Genomic DNA, 22479 nt, shown 5'->3' with positions numbered 1-22479 from the left:
AATGGTACGAGTGTAGGAGAAAAGGGGTTCCCTGAAGGGAAATCCAGTTTCTGTTCCCAGAATGAAGGGGAGGCACGGCAGGCGAAACAATTGATATCATATTATTGTACAGACAAGTGCTTTTCAAATTGTGCTTCTGGGAACTCTAGGGGTCCCACTGAGATGCTTACACAGGAGGAAGGGAAGAAGAGAGTAATGCGTGGTGGGAAGTTGTCAAATTCATGCTCACTCGAGCTTTATTAAGAGTAGCTTCACCTTCATATATTTTTATACCCAATTTCTGGCTAAGATTTCATTTGAAAGTGGAATTTTGGCAATACCATTGAAATAGGACAATTTTAGCAGATGGTTAGGTCCATAGCTCATAAAGGTAGATGACCATCATTTTCCCACTCCATCCTGCTGAACAAGTTCTTGCCCTACCTTTCCTTCGTTCCCATTGGCCCAACTCATATTACTAACCCACCTGAGATCCAGACTTGAATCCCCCAGTCAGACATAGGAAGAGCATGACATTAGGCAGAAGTCCAGTTCTCAGTTTACTGTTATTATGACAGTTTAAAAATTGTTACTTAACCCTTTGCCGACCAAGGAGACGTCCCCTCCCAAAGCTGTTGTCAACTTGGTGACGCAGTACGATCCAGCAGTTATAAAGCAGAAAATTTGATTCATTCAAGAAATTTGACTGAGCATAATCTTTGATGATAATGTTTATGCTGAAATTTGCAGTTGACATCTGCAAGCTGAGCAGTTTAATTTTTCAAGCCTTCCTCTGTGGCTCATCTCCTAGGTAACTGCTGCTTAAATCACACCCGTGGGACTTTTTCCTTATCAACTATTGACTTTCTTTAACTATTTGGCCCGCCCCTTCATTTTCCATATCAGAGCCCAAAATGTAGCTATTTGTGTAAATAAAGTTTTATTGGAACATAGACATGCCCATTAGTTTAATTTAAGTCTGCTCTGTTTTCCCTCTATAGTAGCAGAGGTGAGTAGCTGTGAAACATGGAGCATGGCCCATAAACCTAAAATGTTTACAGTCCGGACTTTTACAGAAAAAGTTGTTGACCTCCACTGTATATTTATGTGGCCTATTTATTTATGTGTCTTCCTACTTCTTGACATGTGGCATGCTAAAGAATCAGTAATGTCCTTTTAATACTCTCACTCTCTGACGGTCCCACAAGCATATATAGGGAAATACTTTTGCTTTTACCTGTTCCACCTGTGCTCTTTCAATTCTCTGAACAACTTCTCTTTGTTTCTGTGCCCTCAACAGTTTAGTCCTCTTCATCTTCTAAAACTTCCAGCCCTTTTTAAGGAGTGAGAGGGAGAGGGGTGACAGCTTTCCGCCTGGCCCTAGGACACACTGGTGCACACACCTGCATATACTTAATGCATAGATACAAGGTGCCGAACACATGGACAAAAATCAGGTTTGGTGTCATTTTATTTCCCCTCTACTCATCCCTCCCAGTTTCATATTTGTTGTGCTCACAGCAGTATAATTTTGTGAAGAAGTGCTTGATATGGGCCAGGAAGGTTGATAAAGGGAAACGGAAGAGGAGATTTCCCTCGACCTGCATGCTGGATTTCTGTAAGCAGAGCAGCGACTCATCAGAAGGCTGAGTAGTTAAGCTGTACTTGAAGAAAAACAGGGATAATAATACCTCTTTCCTGCATTTTTGCTGTCTAAATGCCCTGTGGAGTGAGAGAAGACTTCAGTCCCTGCGCTTGCGAATCCCTTATCTTTCCCAAACGTTAAATTAATTTTTAAAGCTATTTATTCAAAGTTGACTTAACCACTAGAATAGGAAAGATCAGACAAATCAGCTGTAAGAAATGAAGTACGAGGAAACCCGAACTCTTTGACAAAGTATTCCTGGGAGTAAATGTGTTGAATGAAGCCAGCGGGTAAATGATAAGGGCCTTTACACTGTGGATGTAAGAAGGCAATTTATCAAGAGTACATGAACTCTCCAGTGACCACAAGTCAGGAGGAAACGAGAGTGGAGGAGGAGCCCTAAAAAAATACACTTGAAATACTAAAAAGTGTGAGTGTGTGCTCGCGTGCACTTTTAAATACGCACATTAATATGCAGAAATACCGGTGTATTAAAAGAGGAGCTGCTCAGAGTGTACACATACGGTAGCCTGTGCTGTTGGGGGAGAAGGTATTAAGAATGGTTTCGAGCTTGCAGAAACCTTGGGTGCTTGCAGGTAGAGTTAGGATTTGAGCCTGGTGGTTGTTTGATACCCATTTGCCTGACTCATGAGATTAGATGACCATCTTTCAGGCTCACATGTTTCTCTCTTTTAAGCTTCAGAAGGTCCTGTGTACAATTCTGATAGTTGAGCTAATGCTCTTGTGTTCTCTTCAGGAGTTCAAAGCACCTCTCATTCGTTATCTCATTCATCTTTTCAGCATCTCTTTGAGCCCTGTAGGTGAGACAGCACTATCTTAGTGGGTCACTTTAGAGAAACTGAGGAAAAATGTGGTCACATTATCTGCAGTAGGGTTCCGGGTAACTCAGATAAGGATGGGGATGAGAATGTATGGCTTTATCTTGGCTTTCAGAGCTAGGGAGAAGAGATGTAATTTCTTAGATTTGAGGAGAAAAAAGCCTAATTGTTGAAATATTAGTTCCACTAAAAATATTTACTCTGAGAATGGTCATCCCCAGTTTTCTGCGCTGAAACGACGCAGCTGAAATACACAGAAATTCTTGTACTTTGATTGTAGTCACTTTTTTTTCCAGTTTCATCTCATACTGAGCCGTTGTCAGAGCTGTTAATAAAATACCTAATTATGACTTGAATTCCTTTTCTTGTTTGTTTGTTTCTCCTGTATAACTTTTAGAGAACACTGAACTAACAGCTAAACAGCCAGAGGGGAATTTAGGAGAATTAAGTCTTGGGATAATTCCCCTTAGCTAATTCAGCTTTGAGGTAAATGACTAGTCCCCCGACCCAGAGGTCAGCTTTCCTTATTCCCTCTGAGTTAGTCCTTTTTCCCCTGTAAGTCTAAAGAACACCTTTCTTTTCCTTTTCAAACCATCCAGGTATCATAAGGGGTGAATCTTACTCAGAAAAACGATGCTGGTTGAGCCCGCTCTTGTGGCTGAGTTGGCAGTTGTGTGCGTGTTCCTTCTTTTGGTGCAGGGAGGGGACTACCGTGGTAACTTGGGTTGAGCCATAGTTCAATTAGCAAATTAATTAGTCAGGTTTTTAGCGCCAGCCACAGTCATTTAGAAACCTCCTCAGTGGCTCTCTTCCTGAAAGCCAAATGTATTTTGTATTTGCTGTCGTCTGCAATTTATAAACACACGGAATCCAAAAAAACAAACAAACAAAACCGGGAGGAGGTGGGAAGAGCACTATTTACATTGCACAGTCCTGCTGAGACATCTGTGATTATGATCCAGCTATTAGACATGGAGCCCCCTGTAACTTCCGGTAACTCGTTTCTCCTTTCTTTGTCTCTGCCCTCTCCTTTTTATCTCTTTATTCCCACCTGCCCCTGGACCTCTGGCGGGACCACCGCAGCCTTGGATAAGCTCAGCACGCAGCACCTCTACCACCCCACCCAAGTGGAGATCGTGCAGTCCAACGTGGTGTTTGACATCAGCAGTCTGATGCTCTACGGGACGCAGGCGGTGCCTGTGAGGCTCAAGATCCTGCTGGACCGTCTCTTCAGCGTCCTGAAGCAGGAGGAGGTGCTGCACATCCTGCACGGCCTGGGCTGGACCCTGCGTGACTACGTCCGGGGGTACATCCTGCAGGTAGGGGGAGGACGTCAAGCCGGTGTCGGGGGCCAGCTGGAGAAGGGCTGGGGTAGGAGCCCTCGGCAAACCTGCCCTCCTTCCTGCCCCTCCCGGGCCCGGGCATGCACACCCCATTCTGGTTAACGTGGTCCTTTTGGCAGGCTGCTCAGGGAATTGGAAGAAAGGAGCTGTGGGCCAGCAGGCCGGCATCCGGCCTCAGTGGTGAACGTTAGAAAGGAAGTAGTGGCCTGTTGCCTAGGGTTGCTCTGTTTGCATTCTTTTGAATTCAACTCCCTCTCTCTACAACGCGGGCCTCCTGGCTTCCCCAACAGGCCTTATCGAAGCCCTACTAAAAGGGAGGGTACGGAGGAGGGTGATGGGTGTGCGAAAATCTGAAATTGCGCTTCATCTGGGTTTCATAGGGCTGGTTCTCACGCTTACTTGGTAGGTTTGGTATTTTCTTGGTTGTCTCTTCTCTGTACCCTAACCATTTATTGCTTCTTCATCCAAGTCAAAGGAACAGCTCTGTAAACTCCCTGCTTTTGTAATCAGTAAACCCTCACATTCCAAAACATGCAAACCTGGTTGTAGATTTGGCCTTCACAGCACCTGTTCCTCCAGCTTGAGCCCCTTCTGTGTGTCAGGGGCACTTCCGGTCTGGTAAGAGTCTTGAGACTTTTCCGGAGGGCCTGCAGCCTCCACTCCCCATGCCCCCAGCCTCCTCGCCTTTTCCATCATTTTTTGCCGTATGTCATGAGTCGTTTTGCATTGTGTACTTTGCCTCTGAAATGTTTTTATGGCCATCTGTCTTCCCACGACCCTTGAAGGGTAAATGTTTGAAAGCAGCATGTTGGGAGACCCCAGGATCCAAAAAGACTACACTGGACGATGAAGAAATACTCCCTCCTGCCAAAGGAGATCACAGTTGGAGAAGGTAGAATCTGAAGTGATGTTTTGAAATTTCTTTTGGGGGATAATACCAGGAGAATTGACCCATTCCAAAACAAAAATTGGTTTTGGTTCTGCCAGCCTTGTTGATGGCCCGAACCACCCTGTGTTGTGTGTGAGGCTGCCAGCTTGGTATGTGATGAGTGGGGGAGAGGGCCTTGAGTCTCGCCCTGGCTTTAACCTGGCGTGAACACACACACGCTCCTGTCATTCTCCTGTGTGGTACCACCGGGTGTTAGCCAGGGCGAGCGGATGAGGGATGCTGAGTGGAAGTAGAGAAAGGGGGAAGGTAGGTTCACCCGCCTGCTCCCAAGACTGCTTTAGTTAGCGTAGAATCATTTCGTAGTGAGACGTCAACTTGGAAGGCACAGGGCATTTGGCCCTCAGAAGATGAGATGGTGCTGATAACAGGAATAATTATATAGTACGTTTTCAGTTTATACAAGACTTTCACAAGCATTCTCTCATTTGCCCCAGGTTGGGGACGTTTCAGTGGGGTGAGTGGAAAGTTAAGTCCTGGGTGATCAGGGGGTCCTGAGGCGGTGCAGGGTCCAGGAGGAAGGGGCCAGGAAGAACAAAGCATGGAACCAGTCCCACAATCCCCGCTTAGGCCAATCTGGAGACACACACAGTGCCACGTCTTTCTACAGTTGTTTCCACACATGATTATTAATGTCCGCTTGGGATGGGTTCTACCCTGCAGGAAGGAACAAACCTCTTGCAGATTTCTGAATGGCACTGTCAGCTTGGCTAAGCACTCCTTCCTTTATAAACTGTAGGGTAGTATATGCCCCGACCTCGTCACATCTTTACTGCCTCCGGCGCAATGCTTCGTTCTGTCACCAATGCTGTATTTCAGGTCCACGTGTCTATTTTTGCCTGAGATAGCGGGACCATACACTTGATCTCTTACTGTTGAAACACAGAGATACGAGCATGACTGTGATGAATTGCCATCGTAACCACCCAGTGTCCCGTAGCATTCTGACGGCAGTAAATACAGAACCTACTCGGTGTTCTGTGCTGTAGTCCTGATGTTCTGCCTTGAACGGTGCCTGTTCTTTGTTTTACTTGAAATTATTACTTAGGTGTTCATTTTTTCTCAGCATTTCCACATAACTGTAAGACAGGCGTAGAAAATGTACTCCATATTTAGTTTTGTGTGAGGGCCTAGGATTTAAAGATACAAAATTACAAGAGAAATTAAATTTCAGAGGAAAATTCAACAAAACCACAAACTAATAGTCTCTTATTTTGGGCTGAAATACTGCCTAATAAAGAACACTGTCACTTATTGTGATGATTACTTAATTGCGAAAATTATAATTAATTTTCATTAATGTCTTAGAGATTCTGAGAAAGTCTCAAATTTAATGTGATCTGTTTTCTCCACTCAGGGTCTGAAATTGACATTTTGAGAAAGTCATAGACGATTTTTATATTCGAGGAACACTGGGTTTCGTTTCTGTCTTGTTTTATCGGTAGTACTGATGTCATATGGATTTTATTTAAATGATGCTTTTTGTCATTCAGCATTTATCATCTACTTGTTTCTTGTGAAACCAATTCTTGGTTTCGGAAAAAAGCAAGAGGTTGAAGGACACAATACTGTTATTTATGTAGTGAGAAAATGCTCATTTCCTTGAAAAACGATAAGCAAGAGCTGGACTATAGAAATAAACCTTTTTTTCTCTAAAGCAATGTTATTTGATTATTGGCCAGTACTTTTAAAATTATATATGGTAATGATAAGGTATGCTCAGATGACTGAATATAATTATATGTAACATTTTTGAGCAGGTAGACTATAAAATGTGCGTCCAGAGGTTGTGGAACCCTATAATGCACGATTAGTATACAAGTCATTTTATCTGGCTAAAACTCAATTGTCTTGTAGCCCTCAAGGCATCAATTTTAGCATTATTGCTCTCAACAACAGTATATTGAATATTATGTCAGTTAGAGGAGAATAATTATCAAGGCAAGTTAGGGTGGCTGTTAGTCTTACCACATATTGACTTGGTTAGCAGCTGGCTATAGATTGTGTTACTGGGCAAATGAAGATGTACAGTAAGTTGAACTGGTGAAGCCAGGATATTAATTTAACTCTCTCTGGGCCCAAACCTACATCCCTGACATATAAACACAGCCACTTCTGGTTTCAGAAATAGTTTTGAATGTGGAAGAATAGCAGTGTCTGATCTGATTTTGAATTTTGGGATGTGGGGGGAAAGAAGAGCTGGCCGTTCAAACCTATCCTTTGCAGGCGTGTTTGAAGAGGTTATTAAAAGAGAAAGGGAGATGATTGTGGTGGCACAGATATATTTGGGGCTAGCAATATTTTCCAAGAGTCCTGTACTGTTTCTGTAAAAATTGCTTTTCACTTATGTGATTATCTGTGTGATTCATAAGCTAACCAGCTGGCTAAGACTTGCACTACAGTGACTTAAGCATCCAGGTAGTATCTTAGAGGTGAAGAACCCAGTATTCTCCTGTGTACCAATCAAAGTGTTCATTCAGAAAGTGCCAGAAAAGTGAAGTAAATTTTAGGCATTTTCTCACAAAACAGAAAAAAGGAGGAAATAGGCAATTTGATCTGAAAAAGCAAACTGTAACGGAACATGAGATATTTTTTTCTGCTGCTGAAGAGTTGTTCGTATTTCAAGTCTACATCTCACAGTACGTTTATTCACAGTGAATAAAAGCAGTGTCCTGTTCTTTCCCCATTTTCCTTGTCTCTGGCCTAGGATATAAGAATATGGGTGATTATCATTGTTGAATTTAATCATTTAAACATCAAGTGTTCACACAGTCTCTCTGCAGTTTGAACGTGTAACTGACTTGCCTGGGTTCATACGCCAGTCCATCTGTGGCGATCTCCTCCTTTGCAAATGAGTCCTGCCAGAATTCAGGGAACCGTATCAGACACTCTGAATAATTAGCTGAGGTGTCAGCAGCCTGGTGAGAGGACGAGCAGTGATGCACATTTCAAGTCACCTGTGTCTTGAAACAATCAGGACTAATAGAACAATCAACACTCTAGAAGAACATTTCCCAGAGTATCCTGGGTGCATTTGTCTTCCGGAGATCCGACCTGAGCATTAGGCGGACCTACACTCTGGATCCTTTTCTTAGAGCCTAGTGATAACATTAGCATCATAAAGGCTCTGAGAAGTTGGTTTCTGAGAACAGATAAGTAGCTTCCACCAACCTTACCCGCTTCATAGCCTCTTCCTGTGAAGTTCATCAGAAGTCTTCCATTCCTGAACACACTCAACTCTTCTTCAACTTAGGGTACTTGCATGTGTGGATTCTTCTACCTGGACTCCCCTTCTCGTCTCTCTGCATGGGCAATGCCTTGTCCTTTAGGTGTCCACCCACTTTTTCACGGAGACCTTTTCAGTCCAGCTTAACCCACGTAGGTCTCTTCTCATGTGGCTCTATCTCAGGATTCTGTATCCCTCAAGCTCCAATACAATTTAAAATCAATCAAGTCAACTGTTAAAATGTTTTTTTTCCTGGCTTCCTCACTCGGGAATGCCACAGAGGCAGGGTACTCAATAAGTACTTGTTAAATGAATGGGTAAAGAAACCTGCTTCACTTGATGTAGCTTGACATTTCACCATGGAACCCATGGAATATCTAATGACTTCAGTGGGTCCAAGGGCCTTTAGTCTTTCTTCAGGTGTCCTGGGGACCAAAGGCTGTAATAGCAGCTGGGCCATTGAGGGCAGTAAAAAGAGAGGCAGAAGCTCCCACACACACCCCCTAGCTAGTGGTCTGTGTAGAATAAGTGTTTTGTGGTATCCATGTGGTAGGAAACATCAATATTAAGCAAACACTTGGATTTAAGCAGCCCTTTGCGGAGCAAGTTCACATATGTTTCGCTCTTTGAATCCTCTTTCTTATACCACCCTCTTGTAGATATTGCCAGTGAATTAACATTTGTAGTTGTTGAAGCTCAAGTAACTTTTCCATGATCACAGAGGCTGCAGATTGGCACAGTGGGTGTACTGTAAGCTTCCTGAGGGTAAGAACCCCTTACCTCTTGTTTGTCACCGTAACCCACCTCCCAGCACCCAGCCTGGCATGTAATAGTGCTTACTAAATATTGGAGGGAGGAAATTTTGAAATCTGATTCCAACGTGGGTCTCTGACTCAATGGGCAGTGTTTGGGTGGTTTCTGGCTTTGTTTTTTAAGACTACCAAGCTGTATTTCCAGAATGTGATATGTGAGAGTCTTGTGGCATCAAAGTGGTGTGGTTTGGGAAACAGAGAAGACCTGAGAAGTGCTTAATGGCAAAATTAGGTGATATTGGTTCCTCTTTTGCGTTCCTTTTCTTGCCTACTTCCTGATACTCCACCTTGTTTCAGGTTCCCTTTGTTCTCTGATTTCCACGACGCAGACTTTTCCTCTAGATCTAATACTTAATTATGCTTCATTATAAATGCTCATCTTTGACTTACCTTTTCAGGGATACATGCCTTTTGTAATTGAGTGTATAAAAGGGAAGGTTTTATAGCTAATTAGTAAGATTGCGACTATATCATGTGCAGGGAGTGGAGCAGAGGCGAAGTAGCTCTTTTCTCGGTCCATAAAAGGATATCAAGTTGGATAGTAAGGGGGCCCTGGCTGTTGAGTAAGAAGATCGGGCTCAAGCCTCAATACTGCCACTGATTATTTATGTGAATACGGAAAAATGTGCCATTCTTACACATGGTTCCTTCATCTCTAAAATTGAGATAATCCTTTATATCTCTCTTGCTTTTGAATGGCAAAATGATGAAATAACGTGGATGAAGTCATGAAGTTGTAAACTCCAATTCCAGTTGGTACTTTTCACTTACATCTATGCATAGAGCTAGGTCCGACCAGTTAACAGCAGGGCAGTATCAGGGGCCAAACATGTTTCTCTGCACATGTTCAACGCTTAGGAAAAGATAGGAAGCACATTTTAGCGATTAATTAATGGGATAAATGTTAGTCGTTTTAGTAAGTAAACCCTGAAATACTAGTGGCCTAGCACAATAGGAATTTCTTTCTCCTTCTCAGCGAGACCAGCCGACGTTCCTGGGTGGTGAACACTTTCCTCCCAGAGGGGATTTGAGGAGTAGTAGTTTAGAGCCTCTGCCGTTTTATGGCTCTGCCCTTCTCTGGGACCTCAGCTTCCTCATCCCGGTGGCAGTCCCAAGAGAAGGTGGGTGAAGGGGTGGTGTGGGAGGTTTTCATGGACCAGGCCTGAAAGTAGAGTGGGTCACTTTTCCACGTGTCGCTAATGAGAGCTTACGTCTGATTAGGGCCATGTGATTGAAGGGAGCTAGGACACTAGTCCCACTGAACAGTCGCTCCCAGCTGTGCCTCTGCCCCTGCAGGATGCCCGCAGGTCAGTGCCCCTCTCATGTGTGGTGGAATAGCCAGCATTCTGCCTTCTTTTTAAACGGGCCAGGAAAGCTTAGGGCAGAATATTAGTGTAGTTAAGGCAGGTTCTTACTGAGTTCTGGCTGCAGGTCTTACTAAGTGTGTGAAATAGACTCATGTCTTTATCCACCTCAGGCTAGGCTCCCTCACCTGTAAAGCAGGGATATTGACTACCTCATGGGTTTATTGTGAAGATAAAATAAGATGATGCACGTAAGGCATTTAGTCGTGCTGCTTGCTAAGTATCCAGTAAATGTTAACTGTTAACATGATGATGAAAAAGATGATGATAGAGGCTGCTCGAGACTGTTGCCAACCTGGCCATTTTAGAACTGTGTGCATAAAGCAGCCTTAAATCCTGGATATCTTATATTTCACCATGCCTCTTAGAACAGAGTGTCTTACCAGCCAGTCTGGTAAAAAGGTAGCTACTATTGAATTGTAAGTAAATAATACATACATACCTATGCATATGCATACATATACACAAACTTGCATGTACATATGTACATAGTACATGCTTGGTTTTACAAATAAGAGACGGGAGAGTATCATGACAAAGATTTTGGACTTTGGAGTGGAACAGACGTGGGTATAAATCTTGGTTTTACCTTTTGATAGCTCTGTCACCTAAGATAGGTCATTTAACGTATTTGAACCTAAGTGTCTTCATCATAAAGGCTATTCAGATGATATGTATGAAGTCCTTAGTGCAGTAAGTAGCCCACAGCACTCTTCTGAAAATTAACCATTACTACATGGTGTGTGCATGTGTGCTTTTTTTTGAGTAATGACTTAACTCCATATATGACTATCATTTTATTACCATTGCACTTCTCTGTTTCATCAACTCTTTCAATACCCTTCCAAGCACCTGGCAAAGAATGAATGAGTACTTGATAGATTTATTTAAATGATTAGAGTATCTGGGCTTTCACCCCATTGCGTAAAGTAAAACTTATTTAAAATAGTTACCCTTTTTTTATGGCTATTATCTGACCTCACAGATTTTGAGGAAATTTCTGGAGCAGAAAGAAAAATGGATCTAGGTATAAATTCATTTAGGTAGTCCTTTAAATAACCAATTTTGTTGATTAATTACTATGTACTGAGTACACAAGAGAAGATCTCTCAGGAAGCCTTCACTCACAAGGAAAAAGCATCTGTTAACAAATTGTGGGAATTAAGCTCAAAACTATAAGAACGTACAGATGACCCATAGCATTGGCATAGAGTGGGATTATTTGACTCCAACTGAAGATCGGATTATCACCACCATGGTATAAGGGGTCTTCGTATCATTTCAACATATGTGAATCTTGCAGGCGAGAAGGATCACAGGGGGATCAAGATCCCCCTGTCTTTGGCAGGGATATACAAAAGTAGATGGTTCAGGACAGTGTACTGTATTTACAGTGCCTGTTTTCCTAACCACTTGGACTATTGTACAGATGGTATCCCAGCAATCCTCCTAACCTCCCTATTAGAGAGAGAGTTTCAGAGACTATTATCGTAGCTGAAGGCCTCAGGCAGGGTCAGAGCTGGAAATGGAATACAGGAATTTTTGAATCCCTTGCCAAAGCGCTAACAATTTGAACAGCAATGAAAATAAACACCTTATATCCAAGGACGTAGCTTGATGTTTTGTGCTCAGAGCTAAAATAAAAATATTCCTCCTTTTACCCTTGCAAAGTAGAAATACATAGCCCACCAAATTCTAGCATGGAATTCAGTGACTACTGGAATAGGATTTATGTCTGTGGGAGATGGAGGGAGGGTTTTTGTATTGCATAGAAGGAGCAGAAATGAGCCCAGAGCTCGCTGGCCATTTGCCATTGGTAAGAACCAGTTCAGATTTACTTGAAATGGATGTTCTCTGTGATGGCGTTGATTAAACCATATGATCTCCAGAGCAACACTCTTTTATGCTCCTTGTTGAATCTAAAGTCGAAAGTTCCTGAGCTTTGGGTCTAGACCTCCGTTCTACCACCGGTTAGCTCTCTAGCCTTGCAAAAAGTCAGTAATTTCTATGAGCCTCATTTTCCTGATGATACCTACATAATAGGGTTTTGAGGATAACGAGAAGTAATTTGTTAAATTCATAGTGTTGCTCAGTAAATGTTAATTCCTTAAGCTGAGCGACTTCCCGATTCCCCACTCACCAAAACCCTTAAGTTCCTAAAGCAACAAAGCTTTGTGATTCTTCTCCGTGTCCGTATATTTCATTTGAGCTACTGTGTTCTTTTCTAATGTTTCCCCCAATTTGACAGAAGGGGCAAGTGGAGAATGAGAGGGGCTTGCTCAGGAAATGAGCTCTATCATGACTATAGCAAAAATCACGGGAAGGCTCTCAAGACCCAGCCCTAGCCTACCATCTGTTTCTTTGGAGTGACCTACATTTCAAATACTCATACGCGAGATCACGAAGGGCTGTGAAAAGCAGAAAGGGAGCTGAGGATCGGTGCAGGTTTCTAGAAGCTTTTGCTAAATCTGTGCAGATGGGACAAACATAAATAAAGATACACTTTTTTGATTCATGCATGACAGCTATGGAAGTAATGCCAGCAGCAACTGGAAAGTAGAACGCGGGCCAGTACATTTGCTAGTAGGATTCAAGTGACCACTGCCAAATTGAATTACTCTAGGAAGACCTGTTGAAAGAGGAGATTCTTCAGAAAGAAGAGAGAGATTGTTACTTAGTAGAAGGGATGGAACAAACCTTTTTCCGTTTAGGAAGAGTGTTAACATTGGGGAGAGTTATGAACAAGTTTAAGGGAGAGCGTTGCATTTCGGTTGGGTGAGCAGCTTTGAGCTGAGGTGTTGGTGAGTGTGGTTAGGCCAATCTGGGCCTGTTGATCAGAAGCTGTTCTTCATTCACATGATGTTTACGTCACCATCCGTTTCTAAGGGGAGGGACTAGATTCTGCTGGTTCGCAGACCTGACATTTGCTGCTAAACAACTTAAAAAGGTGGATTACTGGCTAGTAACTGCATAAACGGTTATTTTTAGAAATTCACCATTTGAGGTCCTGTTGCTATCGAGGAAGTATTTTCATTTGTTGGTGGCAACCGAGTCACCTCTGTATCCCCTCTCTTTCTTTCTTTCTCTCTCTCCCTCAGTCAAGGTAAACCTGGGACGAGAGACTTGGAGGGTAGGCTGGACAGTGTAGTTTCGCGTTAGCAGTGCAATGCCTCGTATGGTCACAATAGACCATAGTACCTCAGACCCCAAATTAAGAGAAGGAGATATTGGTTGATACACATTTACTCTCCAGAGCGCATCTGCAATTTACTGTGTATTTCTCACCTCTAGCCCCCAGGAAAGCATTTTTCAGAGGCTTTGAGAACTGAAGGTCCTGTCTGTAAGGAGAGGTTTCCTTGTTCTCATGTAATTTTCTCTCTTTAGCAAAGCCATAATAATAGTGTCAGAGGCAGCTTTCTAGTTAGAATGAGTAATGTGGTTACTGTATTTTCTATTTTTATTTTAATATGTTTTTCCTGCTGTGGATTTTTTTTTCTTTTTGGTTTTAAAAATAGCAGTTGAGTAAATGTGGTAATTCGAAGAATCTGGTGCACATTGCATCCTCTCTGGGATGTGATTCTGAAGGAATACTTGTCTACAACGGGCATTTTTCCCCCCCCAGATTCCTTAGTGGAATAAACAGGAGAATGTTTGGAACACAGACCACTGAAAATATTGGCTTATGGTCAGGCCAGGTTAGGCCAGGCTTCAGAGAAATTGACATTTAAACCATAGAGTATCTATACCATAGGTTTTTGCCTCTAGAGTATCCGTCAGTATTAAGCCTGTTTATTTTACGGTGTGTTGATAAGACACAGAATTAGGTAGGTAGCTGGAGATGCACCTTAAATTGGTTCATTCGTTTGCTTCTTTTAAAAGTACAGCACACAGGTTTAGAAATTTTAAATTAACAACAAAACACATTTAAATTCCCCTTGAAAGAGTAATTAAGAGCTCTTTGTCTCTGTGTCCTGTCATCTCTGCCAGAATGAGAGTTCATGCTGAGTATATTCCATTGAGTCAGCCATCATTCCATCACCGGCAGGAATCACTTTTCCACATATTGACATGTGAGGGAATGTCTGCTTGCAGTAGCCATGGGCTCGTGCCAGATTTTGAGATCCATAGGGGCAGTGCTGGGAGCTTTTCAATTCTGAATCAGAGATCCAATTCATAATAGCTGAGCCAGGGAAACTGGGTTGAATCTGTGGCCAAATCCAAGGCAAAAAGCTCTTTTTTTCCCCTTTCCCTTTTTGCAGTGCTTTATTGCTTTAAAATATGAGTGCCTCTGTCCATTGATCCTCCGGTGTCTTTACATTGGATTCAAGTTGTGGTTTCTTAGGTGAAAAGGTCAGTGTTTTATTCATTCAGCCACACATTGATGGAGATTAACTGAGAGCAGTACAAGACATTTGCATCCTGTTAGACCTAGGGCACCTGAAAGAAGTTTCTTTTTCTCCCTACCCTTCACTCTGCCTGCTGCAGAGGAGGATGGCCCTGTCTTCTGGGAGTGGGGGAGGGTTTTGATTGGCTGTGTGTTAACTGCCTCAGATCCATGGTCATAGGGTGAGTAAGAACCCCTGAGAATCAAACATGTCATCTGTGTAGCCTCACCTGATTTAGTGCTTTTCCTCAAGTCTGAGGTGTCTCCAGGGGACTTTTTTCCCTTGCAGCACTGATCTTTCAGTGAGGTGCTAGTGTCTGTCCTGAGCAATAACAAGGAAAAACCATGAAGTGTGAACAGTTCTTATTAGGCGGGTAAATGTCATTAACGCCTTTGCAGCCTTCTCTGCAATCTGAATGCTCTTGTCAAGAGAGTGACTTACTGAGGCCTCCTGTAAAATCATATACATGGAATTTAAGAGACTGAAGTTTCACATTTTAATTAAGCAAGGTCATTAAGCTTCCTTTGCTTATGGATTTTTGTAGTCAATTACACTTGTGTCTGATACAGACAGACGCTCTCCAATAAGCCTTTCGAAAATCTACCTACAAAAATTATTTTTAAAATTTGAGAAATACTTGATTTACTTTAAATCAGAGTTTTAGGTAATTCTTAATGTTTGTCGGGAGTAGATGCTTCTCTCTGTTTTAATTTTGTGGAGACCCGTATACTCATGCATTATACCTGATCATAATATGCATGTTTTCATATGTGGTGTGAGAAGAGTTAGCATTTCGACTTAATGAGTAGGTCAGCTGGTTTAATAAAAAGTCTGAAGTGCATAGTGTTAAAATAATGATTTTATTATTTTCAGTACTTATACAGAAATCTTTCTCCAACCATGAGTTTGCCTTATGTAAAATTCTAGTATTTTCCTGAACCAAATTTTTTTTTTTTTTTTTTTTTTTTTGCGGTACGCCGGCCTCTCACTGCTGTGGCCTCTCCCGTTGTGGAGCACAGGCTCCGGATGCTCAGGCTCAGCGGCCATGGCTCACGGGACCAGCCGCTCCACGGCATGTGGGATCTTCCCGGACTGGGGCACGAACCCGTGTCCCCTGCATCGGCAGGCGGACTCTCAACCACTGCGCCACCAGGGAAGCCCTGCCTACTAATTTTTAATAAAGAAAAATGAATTGAGACATGTGGCTAAAGCTTTGGGGGAAGTAAATCCAGAAACTTATAGGCAAGTTAGAGGTGGAGAATGGAAATTAATTAAATGGTACTTACTATTACTAACTTAAGATGTATAATTTAATGTGTTCTGTTTACTTAGGATACAGTCTTTGTTTCAGATTTGATTCATCATCCCTTTTTTAACATTTCATTAGGTGATAAGTTTTCTTTATGTTTTGTGTAATTTGTTCTGTTTTTCTATTTTGATGGTTCAGGAAAATGTATTCATTCAACAAACATTTACTTGAGTGGCTGCAGTATTCAAGTGGTAAAAAGGCACCGTGACCCTCTGTTACAGCTCTCAGGTTAGTGGAGATTGGGGCTCAAGTTAAGCTAAAGGAAAGCAGAGGCCATTCGTGTACATTTTCTAATGAATATATAAGCACAATCCGTAAGCAGTGCAATAATGAGTTATATGTAAATAGACTCTTTGGACATATTTCCAACTTGCCTGAAAAGTTAATGCTTTAAGGGATTTTAAACATTCCCTAGCTATCTTGCTTGTACTGTTAATTTAAACTCTGCAATTAAATGACTGACTAAACCAAATTAATTTTCAGTTCGGCCCATACTTTTTGAATTAAAAACATTTAGTTTAGTTCGAATGAATGAAATTTTGCTCTCTATGATGGAAAACTCACCTATTCATTAGATCACAGAAGGTAAGCAGCAAAGATGCATTTCCTTCCAATTCCTTAACACACAAATCCTCGGACAAGTTAATAAAAACTTATTTTAAAATTCCCTTTTCGTGAGAATCCAAATATGATCATTTTAAGCCCTATTAGGATCATTTTGCAAAAGCTACCCAGGAAGTCACTCACTTAGAACAAGAAAATCTCTTGTGGAATTACTGTGGCCAACACCACTTGGGGAGTAACTGGGCCAATTAAAATGTAGATGTTTTAGATTAAAGTATGTTGCCTATTCAGATAAAGAACATCAAATTTGGAATTAGTCTATATTCCCTTTGTTAGTTAGATTTCTTCACATTGGTCCGTAGATTCTTCTTGTGGAAAGTAGTCTCAGGTTTTTGGAAGCACAGTAAGAGGGTCCATCTGACCACACCATCTGCTTTGTCCTCTCTCTTCTCTCTTTTCCACCTTACACCTAGATTCAGGCTGTTACTATAAATTATGATTTCCATGGTTCACATTTTAGGGTAACTTTGACAAAGAGATGTCTGGAGTATCAAGATTATCAAAGATGTTCAGTAAAACTTCTTCATAAATGTTTTTCAGGGCACCAAATGGAAGGGAGCTTTACTGTGTTATATTTCCCATGTGGAAAAGTATCTGGGACCTGAAAGGGGCACACCCTTGGAATGGGAATACTTCTTAGAAAGGAACTTTATAAAGAATGCTGTGATGTGTAGGGTTTTCATGTGTGATTTATTCACTTGAGCAGAAGGTCCAAACAGCATCCTGGGTATAAGTTGTGCTTTCCCAGACCTGAGAAGTGTCTGAAAAGTTAGATTTCACAAACTTTTTAGATTTGCCTACGCTATGCCACAGGTCACATATGTCTTGCTAAGCGTCTGGTTGCCATTTATTTTAGTCAAGGTTTGGCTTTTGTTAAAAACGTTGGATTGGGTTTCTTCGTAAAAGATGTTTACCTTCTCTGTCACGTGTTATTTTATATTAACAGAAAGGATGGTAGAATTTAAATGCCAGTGTTATGTGGTGACACAGGAAGGTGTTCTTTTTCTATGGTGTTCTTTCTTTCATTTTTTTGAGATATAGATCTTTTAATCAGTTTCACTTAGTAAATATTATCTGAATGCTGAGGAGGGCTGGGAAGATCATGGTTCTTTTGTTGTTACTCACTTATTTACAGCAGTACTTGTGAAAGGGTACTATGCAGATGTTAAATATAAGAACACTTTCTAAAGTTTTGCAAATAATACTTCTACAGTGTTCTGAGTGGGATGGAAGGAGACCGAATGTACTTATGTGTTGAATAACGTCAGACTTTCATGGAATATATTGAAAAGATACTCCTTTTAGTCATTGCCTATGTATTCTTTTGGAAACAGTGTTCACAGAATTAAAGCGTATTTTCCTACAGAACAAATATGTGAATGGTACATACATCTTCCCTTATCTGGAGTATGTAGTTGAAAAACCTAAGTAATTCTGTTAAGTCTAGAACCTCTAAACATGTTTCAGGAGTATTTTTCTGCTTAGAATGAGCTCTGTAAGATGCCATATAATTTTTGCTTTGTAGTTAGTGTTTGTGAACAGCATAGAACTTAGTGAGATTGGGAGATGCTAATATGCTAAGTGTCATACTTGAAATATTTCGTTTTTTTTTTAATATAAATTTATTTATTTGTTTAGTTTTGGCTGCTTTGGGTCTTCGATGCTGTGCATGCACTTTTCTCTAGTTGTGGCGAGCGGGGGCTACTCCTCGTCGCGGTGCACGGGCTCTAGGCGCACGGGCTTTAGTAGCTGTGGCTCGTGGGCTCTTGAGCGCAGGCCCAGTAGCTGTGGCGCACGGGCTCAGCTGCTCCGCGGCACATGGGATCCTCCCGGACCAGGGCTTGAACCCGTGTCCCCTGCATTGGCAGGCGGACTCCCAACCACTGTGCCACCAGGGAAGCCCGAAATATTTAGTTTTGATAAAAATAATATATTAAATAGAGGGAGTTCTCCCTATAAAGCTGAACTAACCTTGAGGAACATGCAGGCCAGTGTGTAAAACAGACAGGTAATATAAACAGATTAAAAACTGTTTTTGTTAATAAAAATTTAGTTTAGAACAAAACCCAAAATTTGCCTTAGAAAATGTTTCCAAATTTTTCTCTTATTTCATTCCCAAATAAATCTTTGGGGGCAAGAATAAAAATGTGAAGATTCGTCTCTTTTTATTTGAACTGGAATATTAGCTTACGTTAGAATGCTGTGAAGTATTTATGGAATAAAGATAGAGAGCTTTATTAATGTTATCATTTCTGTGGACAGAGCTTAAAAACAAGACTCTGAGAGAAAGAGGGGAATGCTTTTTTCTCCATGTCAAGTAGGTTCTGCAATTCATGATTATGAAAACAGAGGAACACAAAAACAAAGGTCTGTGTTTTCATGAGTTTTAAATTATGAGGCCAAAAACACTGATTTAGATGTAATAAAAATCCATATACCTCAGCTTATTAGTGATTTTCTTTTAAGACTTTCTGCAGAAAAGAAATTGCCGGACTTCACAAGAAAGTTCACGTTGGGTATTTTAGATGGCCTTTATAAAATTTCACCCACATTTTGTACTTTCACACAATGTTACATGCCCTTAACAAGATCAGTAAGAATGAAGTATGGAATCCTGGAGAGGAACATTGGGGGAGCTTTGGAAATGTGGAATGGAACCCGAGTACCAAGGGTATTGAGTGGCAAGTTAAAGCATTTTATTTCATTGGAAGTCGATTCTTGTTAAGTAAGTGATGAGTTTATTAGTTATCCACTGTTGTGTAACACACCACCCCAAACTTGGTGGTTTAAAACAACCACTGTTTTATTGTTGTTCACAAGTCTGTGGGTCAGCTGGAATGTTCTGCAGTGAACTGGTACTTTGACAGGATGGAGGCGGGTGTGGGTTGGTTGGTGTCAGATGGCCTCAATTTACACATCTGGCTGTTGGGTTGGGACTGGCTGTCTGTTGGGAGAGGGAGGTGGTAACTGGTTGTAGTATAGCTCATCTTTGAGCCAGTTAGCCTGGTCTTATTCACATGCAGATAGCTGCAGCGTTCTGAAGAGCAGCAGGAGAGGACAAGTCCACATGCGCAAGCACTTCTGAATATCTGCGGGCTTCATATTTTTTAGAATCCCATTGGCCACAGCAAGTGACATATGCAAAACCCAGGGCCAGAGTAGGGGGTGATTATGATTATTTCAGGACATGTGTACAAGGAAGCCTGAAGAATTGGGGGGCCAGTACTGCAATCATTGATCACCAGACTCTAGTGCCTTAGGAAGCTTCATTTGATAGTGGTATCATGTGGAACTGAGGAGAGGGAAGCCCTGAGCCAGACTCTCTAGTTAGAAACTGTCACTGTAGTTCAAGTAGAAATAACCCTGGCATTAGGGTAGTGGCAGAGAGAGTAAACAGCAGTATTAGATAAAACCACTGCTAACTGAATTCGGTAGGTAAAGGAGAGAGAAGGTGTTTGTAGATTGATTCCAGGCTTCAAGGTTGGGTATATGGGAATCTCAAGAACTGGTGAGATTTTGGACCTTAATTATGTTTGCAGTGAGCATAGGACATCTGTGCAACTTCTAAGGCAGTTCCCACTCCTCTGTGCAGGAACATTAATATGAAATGAGACTGCATCTTTGAAATTCTTATTGTTTTTAATCTGTTGCTTTAGAATTCATGGCCTTGTCCCAGTGCCCCCTTGACCCTAATCCTTGTGGAGATGATTAAGTGACAAGAAGTGTTTCATCTCATCTCTTAAAAGCACATGGACAACTTCGCTGTAAGCAAAATGTTTCAAAGTTTGGATTTCCTAGTTTCATTTCTCAGAGTTCAACATATGCTTAGGATTTTTGAGAATTTAGTTTTACAGGTATTTCTTTGAGATTGTTTTTTTATATTTAGAAGTATTGTCAATTTTGATAAAAGTTAAAAATTTGGTAATATCAGTATTCCTTTGTAAAGCATTTTATGGTCCAGGTTTCAGAGCCAGAGTATAAAAGTTTTGCTGCTTTTTTAATCATTCTGTTCATAATCTGGGGTTTAACTCCTCCATATTGCAAATTTTTTTTTTTTTTTTTTTTTTTTTTGCGGTACGCGGGCCTCTCACTGTTGTGGCCTCTGCCGGTGCACAGCACAGGCTCCGTACACGCAGGCTCAGCGGCCATGGCTCACGGGCCCAGCCGCTCCGTGGCATGTGGGATCTCCCCGGACTGGGGCACGAACCCGTGTCTCCTGCATCGGCAGGCGGACTCTCAACCACTGCGCCACCAGGGAAGCCCTGTAAATGTTTTTTGTAGAAATCATGTCTAGATTATTTATGAACATGTATTAAGGCTTCTTCCTGTTAAATGAGTAGAAAATCAGTTGGCCATGGTTTCTCTGTTCTTCTTATACGTGGATGGAGAACCTTTTGTGTTGTTGTTTGGGTTTTTTGTTAAGGGCATGTGATTTACCTGCAAAAGAAAATAAAGAGAGGGACTTGGAGAAAAAGAAACCTTAGTGCGTGATTTTCTTCGGGAAGAAAAGTATGAAATTTATCATTTAAGACTAGGGTACATAAACTTATATATAATAAATGACAAAATGTATCCCAATTTTATATTATGGTCAGTTAAAAAGGAGAGGATAAGGGAAGGGAAAATAACAAAGGAAGAAGAGACAGGCAGATTTTTAAAAATGATCTTCTGTTTGTTTGTTTGTTTGTTTTAACAGTTAAAGCAACGTGGTTTTGCAACCTTAGGTACAAATCAGATAGAATTAGGTTGCATCGTTTAGATGTTCCATTCCTACTATTGTGTGATTCTTTTATTCATGGTCATCTCAATTACTGTGAGGCTAAAACAGGAAGACTTCCACAATCTTAGATCAAGGAAGAAATATTTTTCTCCTAACTCAGAGTGGATGGCCCTGCCAGCCACCAAGATGATAAATAGAGTAACAAGAACCTGTTGATTGGCTCTTGGGGTTCATAGCACTTGAAGCTTACAAAGGGATTTCACTTGTACTGATTCATTTAGCATGGAGGTCTATTGAGTAGATAAAGCAAGCTTTATTAATTTTGTTTTATATGTTATCAAACTAAAACTTAGAGTTGGTAATAGTGAAAAAACTTCACAGTATTCAAAACTAAGTACTCAAATTTAGATATTCTGATATCATTTCTTGAGTTCTTTACATTATGTAATGTTTATCTTTAAATAATTATTTAGTATGAGGCTATTTTTAAAAGCATGTACATAATTATTGATTTATTTAATGGTCACAATCAAAGTCTATCTGTGTTAATGTAGATTTAGATGTCTTTAAAAGCAAATTTTAGAAGTCAGACATATTTTTTAATGTTACATTGAAATGTCCTATGTTACTCATAAGAGCAGCTGTCTTAAAATTTGATTTTTCAACTGTGTTTCTCTCTAATAAAATTCACTTCTATAAAATTTTGCTAGCTGCTGTAGGAAGACCTATAAAACATTCATTTTAACTCTAGTAATATTTATCCTGCCTTTTCCTTGTTGGCATTTGTAAGATTTCTGAATGGCTTGCTATTTAGTTTCAATATATTTCCTTTTAGTAGATGATTTACAAATAGCAGTGTTGAAAAATGTAATGTTTGTTTTAAGTTTATAAACCAGAGATTGAAAAAATGAGATTGTGGATGTACCATGTAATAAAAATAGGGAGATTTTTATTCCTATCCAGATTTAGTTTCAAGAATATGAGTATTTGATTCATCCTGATTTTCATCTTAACAGCTATTGCTACATGTTTAAGCAAAAGTAATTTATCTCTCCATTTTTCTTAAATCTTAACACTTATAAGCTGTCTTGTTTTCATTGGCTTTGATTCAGAATTATTTCAATCTTCTATGCTTTAGTCCTTACATGTATTTATATCATAGATCAGTTGATAGATTTTTTTTAAAATACACAAAAAGAGTTGCAGCGGCTAGAATCTCATTTACTAATTTATTATAAACACAGAATAATCCAGGCATTTAAAAATTTTTTTTAAAAACGTGTGTGT

General features: G+C 40.8%; 1 protein-coding gene across 2 annotated transcripts in view; it reads left to right on the top strand.

Annotated features, from left to right (window-relative positions):
* The window catches only part of BNC2 (basonuclin zinc finger protein 2), a 283941-nt gene that overhangs the window by 159747 nt on the left and 101715 nt on the right, over positions 1–22479 (top strand). For both annotated transcript variants that reach the window (XM_060013468.2, XM_060013467.2), the window contains one exon: positions 3547–3782. In XM_060013468.2, the coding sequence (XP_059869451.1) occupies positions 3547–3782 (236 nt within the window). The remainder of the gene's footprint in view (positions 1–3546; positions 3783–22479) is intronic.

Source organism: Delphinus delphis, chromosome 6, assembly GCF_949987515.2.
Source record: "Delphinus delphis chromosome 6, mDelDel1.2, whole genome shotgun sequence".
NCBI lineage: Eukaryota > Metazoa > Chordata > Mammalia > Artiodactyla > Delphinidae > Delphinus > Delphinus delphis.
The sequence above is the reverse complement of the archived record's forward strand: the minus strand, read 5'-3'. Positions and strand labels throughout refer to the sequence as shown.